This window comes from Panthera uncia, chromosome B4 (genome assembly GCF_023721935.1).
Source record: "Panthera uncia isolate 11264 chromosome B4, Puncia_PCG_1.0, whole genome shotgun sequence".
Classification (NCBI taxonomy): Eukaryota; Metazoa; Chordata; class Mammalia; order Carnivora; family Felidae; genus Panthera; species Panthera uncia.
The window spans coordinates 138,361,317-138,371,492 of NC_064809.1; the positions used below are offsets into that span (position 1 = coordinate 138,361,317).

Below are 10,176 nucleotides of genomic sequence, written 5' to 3' on the forward strand. Positions count from 1 at the left end.
GCCCTATCTGTAGGATTGAGGGTCCTCTCTGTTGCTCTGTTCGGGGACCCAACAGCACCTCCCTCATCCCCCAGGCCTGCCGCTTTGGGCACGTGCAGCACCTGGAACACCTGCTGTTCTATGGAGCTGACATGGGGGCTCAGAACGCCTCAGGAAACACAGCGCTGCACATCTGTGCCCTCTATAACCAGGTGTGACTACATGTGTATACGTGCATGTGTGTATACAGGTGCCCCGGTACAGTGCTTACGTGTGGACGCGTGTTGGGTCCCGTGTCCTACTTCCTGAGTGCATGTCCTGTGTCCTGCCGTGAGCTGTGGCCTCGTAGGCCTATGTGTGCACATCTGTTCCCAAACAAACAAGTCACATGTGTGAGTTGTGTACATCCGGGCTTTCTGGGTCAAGTGGACTTGTGTGTGTTGTGTGTACCTGATCTGCCAATGCCTATGCTATGCGCATGTGCACGGGACGTGGAGGTGTGGGTGTATGTGCCCTGCACCCCCGCTGTGCCCTGGTGTGTGTGCATGCTGTTGTATCCTGACCCCACCCCTCCAGCTGCCCGGTTGTGACCCCCACTCCGGCCCTCCCAACAGGAAAGCTGTGCTCGAGTCCTACTTTTCCGTGGAGCTAACAAGGATGTCCGCAATTACAATAGCCAGACAGCCTTCCAGGTACAAGAGTGATTTATAGGAACATGAGGCTGACCGCTGGGTGTCTGTCTCTGCGTGACTTGATCTCTCTGGGCCTTGGTTCTTCCCCTGTAAGGCAATAGCAGAGCTCTCACTCCAGGATTGGCCCAGGGTGAGGTAGAGGAAGAGGGTGGGCCAGTGCAGTGCCCAGTTCATGGTGGGGGGAGGGCTTCACTGTGGTTGGTTTCCTTGTCTTCCTTCCAGGGAGAGAGGAGGGTCATAGGGCTCTGGGGTCAGGGGAAAACCAGTGTGGGCTTGACCTGCCAGAAACAGGCAGGGTACAGAGGCCAAACCAGGGGTGAGAGGATTGGTTCCAGTCCCTGACTTAATTCAGGTGATGTTTCTGAGCCCCTTCTCCAGTTGGGTTTGGTTCTTGGCACTGGGGTGACCACATGGGTGGGTCTCTGTATGACCTGGAGTTTGTGGGTGGGGGAGACTTTTGGACCATGGAGAGAGCTGGGATTCTCTTCTCAGCGAATGTGAGGGCCTTCAGAGGTCTTGTCAGAGATGTGAGGAGAACAGGTAGGTCCTCCCTGGGCATCAAGTCAGGGGGCAGATGCAGTAGCAGAAGAGCCTGGTAGGTTTGAAGGAGTCTGGAAGGGCCTGTTAGGTGACTAGATGCAGGGGTGGGGGAACAGAAGACGGAGGGTAGCAGGTGTGAGGCCATGGCTGACACTTGTGCACTGGTGTGTGCGGAGGGGCCGTGATGAGGATCACTGGGGTGACCTGTAGGCCCAGACTGTCCTAGTTTTAGCTCTGAAAGTTTCATGTCCCAGGAAACCTCTCAGTCCTAGGCAGAATAGGGTGGTGGGTTAGACAGGGGCCACAGTCTGAGCCTGGGGACCCCAACCAAGGAAGATCCCACACAGCAGCCCGGGCAGAATGCACAGGGGCCGAGGGGGGCAGGTTTGGCATCCCTGAGCCCCCCCTCGCCCTCCCTCCTCAGGTGGCCATCATCGCAGGGAACTTTGAGCTCGCAGAGGTCATCAAGACCCACAAAGACTCGGATGTTGGTGAGTTCTGCTCAACCCAGGTCCCTGTTGGATGTGGATTTGTGGGGGTTGTCGGGGCTCTCACAGGTACAGGGGTCAGTGGGGATGGTACAGGGGAGCCCTTCCTACCCTGAACCTCTTCCTCCCGGCTCTACTTTGGTCAGTGGTCCTGAGGTGTGGGGGCTGTGCTGAGGGAGGGGCCTGTGTAGAGTGGACAAAGGGTCTGAATAAGAGTCGAGAGTATGGTTAGGTTGGGGACACTGCTGGGTTTAGGGATCGATTTAGGTTGAGAGTGGGGTTGAAGTTAGGGTCAAGATTCTTCTCCTGTGAGGTCGTACAAAGGGCCAGCAGGGGACATGGGGCAGTGGATCTCAGTCATTGACCCTCAGTGTGTCATTGGTGCCTGGATTAAGAGGCAGTTTAAGTGGCCCATGGCGTGCTTCAATATGACAAGATCACGTAAAGAAAACAAAACACAGTGGTGAGGATGCGCTGAGTTCTGAACCAGTATGCCAAGGAGATCCCAGTATATGCCTGACTCATGGTCTCAGTAGGAAAACCAGGAGATGCCACCGGTGGCAGAAGTATGGGCAGGGCCATCACACTGGAGCCTCAGGGAGGTCCCCACCCACTCCCATGTGATGGGTGTGGAGCCGCTCTGGGACCTGTCCTTAGGATCCTGCCTGCTCTGTCCTGTGTGAAGTGGCTGGGGCTATGGGAGAGGGTAGGCCTCCCCTCTGGAAAGGCCACCCCTCCAGCTACCTGGCCACAGAGGGGCTCCCTTCTCGGCTCCCTTTGTCCTGGGTGGACCAGGTTTTCCCTCCCATGGTTCTCTGTGGAACACAGACTCCCAAGCTCCCCTTTTTGCGATGGGTGCAGTGTCCTCATTAAAAAAAAAAAAAATTATAAGTGACGTTGGACAGCAAAAGGCTAGGGTTGGCCTTGGTTCTATTGTGAGGTTACAGTCGGGGCTGGGGTTGAATTTGGACTGGGGTTAAGATTAAGGTCAAATTCGTGTTTAAGAATTCTTCCTTCTGTAGTGTCTTCCCTGAAAAGACCTTCTCAAATGAGGCTTGGTTATGAGCCTGTCATGTCCCAGGCAGGCCAGGGGACCATGATGATGGACCAAGTCTCTAAGAGGGGAGGGGTGGACTCAGCAGCTGCAGAAGCTCAGTGCAGCGAGCATCAGTAGGCGCTTGTTGGAGAAACGGCTGGGCTGATGACGTGGTGGAGAATTTGGGTCCAGGTTCTGGTGGGGAGAGAACCCCGATGAGCTCTGAGGTTTGAATTGGGGACAAGAGGCAGAGTGAGGGCTCAGTTATAGTCTGGCTGGGACTGGTAAGTGTTTTGGAGGTAGTTGTTAGCCTGGGAGAACCGTGGTTTGTGGACATGGGGATCCTTTCATATTCTCGTGATTGACCATGGGAGAGCTACTAAGTAAGGCCTCTGTGCCTCAGTTTTTCTTAAGTAAAATATGGTTATTTGCATACCCTTCCTATCTCTGACCTCCTGTGGGATTTGATTCTGTGTGTCTGGACTCTGGCAGGTGGCCTTGGTCCATCTGACTAGAGGGAGGGGGGTGTCTGGTCCTGACCAAGAGAGAGGAAGGCTCCAGCTGCCTCTCATTTTCCTGATGTGGACAGAGATGCTAGGGTCCCTAGGGTCACCGTTACTACGATTTACTGTCTGGCTGGCCCAGAGTGCGATCACCTGCTTTGCGTTGGGCACACTGTTGCTGAGCTGATGTACAGAGCAGGCAGCCATACCTGTTAGTCCCTGTGTGGGCACTGGCTTTGCTGGCCACGTACCCTAACCTGCTCAGGCATCACATGTATGCTCAAATGGCATAGCCAGATATCCTTGAGTTACAGGTAATATATCCATTAGTATTTACTATAAGCTTTGTTATCTTAGGCCACTCTCTCAACAACCCCTCAACAAGTGATTATTATTAGTCTGTTTTTACAGAGTTGGTTAAGGGCAGAACCTGTCTTTGGACCTGGGCAATCCAGGGGTTTGTCCTTGTCACTCCTACTCCCTCTGCACACCTTCACTCCAAGGACACTCCCTCAGTGACACTCACAAGTGGCCATGTCTCACCCCAGCTTGGGGACCCTGGGTGGGTCTGCATACAGAAGAGCTGGAGGAGGGCTCTGCCTATCCACCCTCCTTTTTCTTCTCAGGAAAGGAGCCCTAGTGGAGGGTCTGGTAGGCTGGGTCCTGTTACCCTTCAAGGGACGCGACACACTGAAGCCTATTGGCAGGCCTCTAGCCCTTAGACTGATAGGTCTGGGAGCAGTCACCTCTGCCTCCTCACCTCTGTCACCTCAGGCCAACTGAGGGTCCACATTCTCCCCTCCATCTCTCCCATACATGCTTTCAAGGGCAGGTCTCACTGACTTGCTGTCCCATAGTGCCTGAGGGAAGTGCTTCTAATGCTATAGCCAGGAATCTCGTTAAATTTTTTTTTTTTAATGTTTATGTACTTTGAGAGACAGACACAGATGCGGAGAGGGGCAGAGAGAGAGAGGGAGACACAGAATCTGATGGTGGGTGGGGGGAGGAAGTGGAGGGCCCTGAGCTGTCAGCACGGAGTCTGACGCGGGGACGCAGGGCTCAAACTCGTGAACTGAGATCATGACCTGAGCCGAAGTCTGATGCTCAACTGACTGAGCCACCCAGGCACCCCACCAGGGATCTTGTTAAATGTACATTTTGACTCATTGGGTCTGGGCGGAGCCTCAGAGTCTGCATTTCCAATGAGTTTCAGCTCTGAGGTGAGGCTGAGGGTTTGTTGCCCACACTTTGGTAACGGGAGTCTAGAACAGGGCTTGGCCAATGAGACCTTGCAAGCTAAATTCAGCCCACAGTCTGCTTTTTTGTTTGTTTGTTTTGTTTTTAAATTGAGGCTTTAAAATTGAGGATTTAAATTTCATTTAAAGTTGAATTCACACAACATAAAATTAATTATTTTAAGTGGAATTATTCAGTGGTATTTAATATATTCACAGTGTTATACAACCAGATCTATTGAATTTCAAAACATTTTCATCACCCTGAAAAGGAAACCGAGTATACATTAATTATTCCACATTCTCTTCTCTTTTAGTCCCTGTCAACCTTTAACACACACTCTGTCTTTACAGATTGACCTATTCTAGATATTTCATATAAATAGAATCATATAATATGTGACTCTTGGTTTTTGGCCTCTTTCACTTAGCTTGTTTTCAAGCTTCATCCATATTGTAGGATGTATCACTACTTCATTCTTTTTTATGGCCGAATAATATTCCATCATTTATATTTATAAAATTTTGATTGTCCGTGCAACCTCCAGCAGGACACTTGGGTTGTTTGTACCTTTCAGCTATCATGAACATTGCTGCTGTGAACATGTGTGAAATATGTTTGAATATCTGTTTTCAGTTATTTGGGGGTTTAAAGTTAGGAGGGAATTGCTGGGCCATATGATAATTCTATATTTAACTTTTTGAGAGACTACCAAATTGTTTTTCATCATTTTACATTCCTACCAGCAACATATGAGAATTCCAAAGTCTTCAAATCTTTGCTAACACTTGTAATCGTCAGTTTTTAGTTTTTTTTGTTTTTGTTTTTTTTTTAAATTATGGCCACTCTAGTCAGGGTGAAGTAGTATCTCATTGTGGTTTTGATTTGCATTTCCCTAATGGCTAGTGATGTCGAGCATCTTTTCATGTGTTTATTAGCCATTTGTACATTTTCTTTGGAGACTTGTCAAGTCCTTTGCTTATTTTTTAATTGCTCATAGAACAAGTTAGGAAGTTTTCTTTCCTCTTCTAGTTTTTGGAAGATCTTGAGAAGGATGGGTGTTAATACTTCTTTAAGTGTTTGGTAGAATTCACCAGTGAAGCTGTTTGATGCTGGAATTTTCTTTGTTGCAGGATTAGTGATTGTGGATCCATCTCCTTGCTTGTTATAGGTCTGTTTAGATTTTCTACTTCTTGAGCCAGTTTTGGTAATCTCTGTTTTTCTAGACATATGTTCATCTCATCTAAGTTATTTAATTTGTTGACATACAATTGTTCATAGTATTCTTTTTTAATCCTTTTAAATTCTGTAAGATCAGTAGCAGTGCCACAGTTTCACTTCTGATTTTAGTCGATTGTGTCCCTCTTCTCTTTTTTCTCTATGCCAGTCTAGCTATAGGTTTGTCAGTTTTGTTGATATTTTCAAAGAAACAACTTTTGTTTTCATTGATTCTCTCTACATTTCTGTTCTCTTTTTCATTTATCTTTGTCTATCCTTATATTTCCTTCCTCTGCTAGATTTGGGTTTTGTTTGCTCCTCTTTTTCTAGTTCCTTAAGATGTGCACTTAGGTTATTGATTTGAGACTTTTATCCTTTTTTGATATAGACGTCCACAGCTATGAATTTCCTTGTTGGCACGGCTTTTGCTGCATCCCAAAAGTTTTGATGTTTTATGTTTTTGCTTTCATTTTCTCAGAGTGTTTTCTAACTCTGAGTCTTCTAACTAAGAGTGTGTTGTTTAATTATTACATATTTGTGAGTTTTTCCGTTTTTTTTTTGTTATTGTTTTTCTTGAATTCTAGCTTCATCCCATTGTGATTGGATAAGATACTTTATGTGATTTCAGTTGTTTAAAATTTATTGAGACTTGTTTTGTGGCCCAACATGTAGTCTATGCTGGAGAATGTTGCATGTGCACTTGAGAATAATGTATATTCTGCTCTTGTTTTCTGTAGTGTTCTAAACACATATCTGTTAGGTCTAATTGGTTCAAGTCTTCTATGTCCTTATTGATTGTCCTCACTGATAGATTGTTCTATACATTATTGAAAGTGGGGTGTTGAAAGTCTTAAATATTATTATAGAACTGTCTATTTCTCCAAATGTGTTAATGTTTATTTCATATATTTTGATGCTCTGTTGTTTGGCACATATATGTTAATAATTGTTAATCTATTTGATGAATTGACACTCTTTTGTCTATATGCAATGTCCTCCGTCCTTGTAACACTTTTTATCTTTAAGTCTGTTTTGTCTGATATAAATGTAGCAACTTAGCTCACTTAGTTACTATTTACATGAAATATCTTCCTTTATCCTTTTACTTAAACCTACTTGTGTCTTTGGGTCCAAAGTGATTCTTTTGTAAATAGCATATAGTTGGATCATGTTTTTAAAAATCACCATCTGCTTTTTAAATAAAGTTTTATTGGAACTCAGCCACACCCATCTGCTTATATATTGTTTGTGGCTGTTTTTGTGCTAGAGTGGCAATGTTGAGTCCTTGGGACAGAGACTATATGGCTTGCAAAGTCTGAAATAGTTACTATCTGATTCTTTACAGAAGTTTGCCAACCCCTTGTCTAGAACATCTTTTACGGTTTTCCTTGTTAGAGTCACCTATAGATGGTCCAGTATAGCAGTAGTGTAGTGAGATTTATCATATGTGGCCTGTTCTGTCTCTGCTGAAGCCTGCGAAATGGGCAGTTCCAAGAGCAGGTCTGAGCACACTCAGGACCTCGTTTGGCTGACAGGAAGAACAGGCTTCTAGCCCTGAAGCTAGAGTTAGAGGCAGTTTGGGATGTGATCCCTAATGGTAGCTTCAGTCATAGGCTGGCCAACTGTCCTGGCTGCCCAGGACTGAGGCAGTTCCTGGGACATAGGATTTTAGTTTTAAAATCTGGAAAGCAAACCAGGGTGTTGGTCACCCTATCTGGTTGCCCAGAGTCTCATCTGTGCCCCCCACCCCCCACTGCAGTACCATTCAGGGAAACCCCCAGTTATGCAAAGCGGCGGCGGTTGGCTGGCCCCAGTGGCCTGGCCTCCCCTCGGCCCCTGCAGCGCTCAGCCAGTGACGTCAACCTGAAGGGTGAGGTGCAGCCGGCAGCTTCTCCTGGACCTTCTCTGCGAAGCCTCCCCCATCAGCTGCTGCTCCAGCGGCTGCAGGAGGAGAAAGACCGGGATCGGGATGGTGACCAAGAGAATGACATCGGTGGCCCCACAGCAGGCAGGGGCAGCCAGAGCAAGATCAGGTAGGAGGGGTCTGGGAGGCCCTGGCAGGGTCTGGGTGGGTGGGGTGCTGGGACCCAAGCAGGAGGAACCAGCATGGAGAGGCAGGGAGAGGCCTAGTGGTGCCTGGCACCTCTACAGTGATGGGCTGAGGCTTGGGGTGGGGGGCTTGCGGGCCCCCAGATGGGCCTCCCGGATGGGAAGCGGAAGAAGGTGAGGCCCTGTCCGCGCTGATCTGGTTGGATCTGGACTTGCTCTGAACAGAGTTCCGGGAGCATGTTGGAAGGAGAGGGTTTGGCCAGCTCTGTGCTTTACAAAGTTTCTTGCAGTGCTAGGAGGGCAAAGGCTGAGATGAGGCAGGGCTGGGTGGTGTGGGGTTAGGGGTCAGGGAATGGAGTTTTATCTCCTTGAGGGCTTGAAGCCTATGAGTGATCCCTATCCCTGTCTCCAAGGGGGAGTCTTTGTCTTTCCCCCACCCCTCCAGCCCTATATAACCACAAGACTCTGCTTCTACTCTTTGCCCCTTGCCATTAGCACTGGGACCCTGAGAAGCAGGGATATGTGGGGGGGGGAGGGTGTGGGGGTGGTGGTGGTGGGGGTTTTGGCATCTCTGGCACTTAGAGGAAGAAGCCTGGGCTGAAGCCCCACCGGCTTTGGTGGGCACTGGCTCTATAGATGGACAGTTGTAGACCTGGCATCAGTTGACTGGGTGACAGCTAACCACTCCATGCTTAGGTTTCTCATCGGTAAGGTAGAACTAATTCCACACAGTGGTTTCCTTTGGGAAGCCTTCCAGAACCTGGGCAGGTGATGGGTCCCTACTGGGATCCCCTGACCCACAGCATGTCCAGCCACTGCTGGTTAAGGCATCTCTCTTCCCAGCACTTCGAGGGCAGGAGCCGTCCTCTTACAGCTTCCCCAGAGCCAGTCACATAGGAGGTGCTCAGGAGACACTGTTCAATGAGTTACATAAACAGCACTTTGTTTTCAAGATGACAGCTGGGCTGAGCAGCATATGTGTATCATCTCACTTCACCTTGGCCGTACGTGAGGCTCTGCTCTATTACTATTTTACAGATGAGGGTCCTGATGCTCAGATGGGGTAAGTGACTTGTCTAAAGTCACAGAACTAGGAAGCGACATAACCGGGCAGGCCCCAGGTAGACCTGGTTCCCAAAGTTTCTAAGCCTGAGTGTTCAGCACAGGGCTTGGGGTGCAGCATGAGCTGACAGAAGCCATTTCTTCCTCTGCCTTTGTCCCTGCTCATGCAGCTGTGACCTGTGATGTCTCCTCTCTTTCCGTGTCTCTGCCCAGGCTCCAAGGCTGTCTGTCCTGCTCCAAATCACCTTAATTCTCCCCTGAAGCTTTTGCATGTCCCATGGATTTCTTAAGGGTAGGATGGCCCAGTGGCGAAAGGAACAAACTTTGGGATATTTCGGTTTTCCGGAAACAAAAAGCTATAGATGCCCTGCTTTCATTTATTTTTTTGTATATTCGTTTCTCTTTTCAGCACGCATAGAACTGAGACCTGCTCTTTATGGAGCTCTAGCTCACTGTTCTGTGGGGATGGCAGGATTATTATTATTTTTCTACAAACATTTAGTAGGTGCCTGGAGTGGTAGGAGCAAATAGCAGGGAGTCCTAAAGGTGTCAGAAGGACACTGGCAACTGGGGCCCGGGCCTAAGAAGCAGTTAGGTGGGCAGTGATTCAGGTAAGGGGGCCTCTTGGTGAGTGGCCAGGAGGGGGCTGAGGAAGTTTGGTGCACCACGGGAGGGAGAAAACCTCATAGGAAGAGATGGCCTTTGGTGAAAGGAGAGAGGTTGGCATTTGAGCTGCGGGCTGGGGTGGAGAGGTGATGTAGAGGGATGCCTTGTCTTGGGTTTCCCCTCCCCCCAAACCAGCACCCCCTATTGGTAGAGCCTGGCAAGGAGCCCTTAGCCCCCTGCAATGTGGGGCAGAGCCCCCCCCCCCCCCCGCAGCGACCCGCCCCCAGCATCCCAGAGCAGGACAGAGAAAATTGGGGCTGTAGCTGAGTGACAGTGACTTAATAGCTGGGAGGATGAGTGGGATTAGAATGAAGTGCTGGGAACAGTATCATGAGTAGCCCAGAGGAAGAAAAGGTCCCTAACCATGTGACTGGAGTGTAGCTGACTGTCACATCCCAGAGAGCCGGGCTATTGCCTGAGAATGTGGACCCGGGCTGCCTAGGTACTAGGGAGCCAGTGCAGGCTTCTTAGCAGCGGGAAGGTGGAGGGCCGAGGCCTCAGGCTCCGTGCCCAGGTCGGGGGAGCTGTCCGGGGAAGGTGGTCGGCATGGAGTGGGCATGGGCATCAGAGGCAGGTATTGCGGAGGAGAGGACACAGGTCTGGGGGAGGATTTGGGCGCCCGGCACGTGGCAGGGGCCAGGAGGAGGAGAAGGCCAGGGCCTGGGCAGGCGGGCTGGGGGCGGGCCGCTGGGGGAGCCGCCCCCCCC

The 10,176-nt window shown here is 49.5% G+C and overlaps 1 protein-coding gene across 1 annotated transcript in view; it reads left to right on the forward strand.

Annotated features, from left to right (window-relative positions):
* The window catches only part of SHANK3 (SH3 and multiple ankyrin repeat domains 3), a 50,499-nt gene that overhangs the window by 4,768 nt on the left and 35,555 nt on the right, over positions 1-10,176 (forward strand). Inside the window, 4 exon segments of the mRNA XM_049626742.1 lie at positions 75-191; positions 594-671; positions 1,636-1,702; positions 7,452-7,725. Coding sequence (XP_049482699.1) covers positions 75-191; positions 594-671; positions 1,636-1,702; positions 7,452-7,725 — 536 coding nt within the window.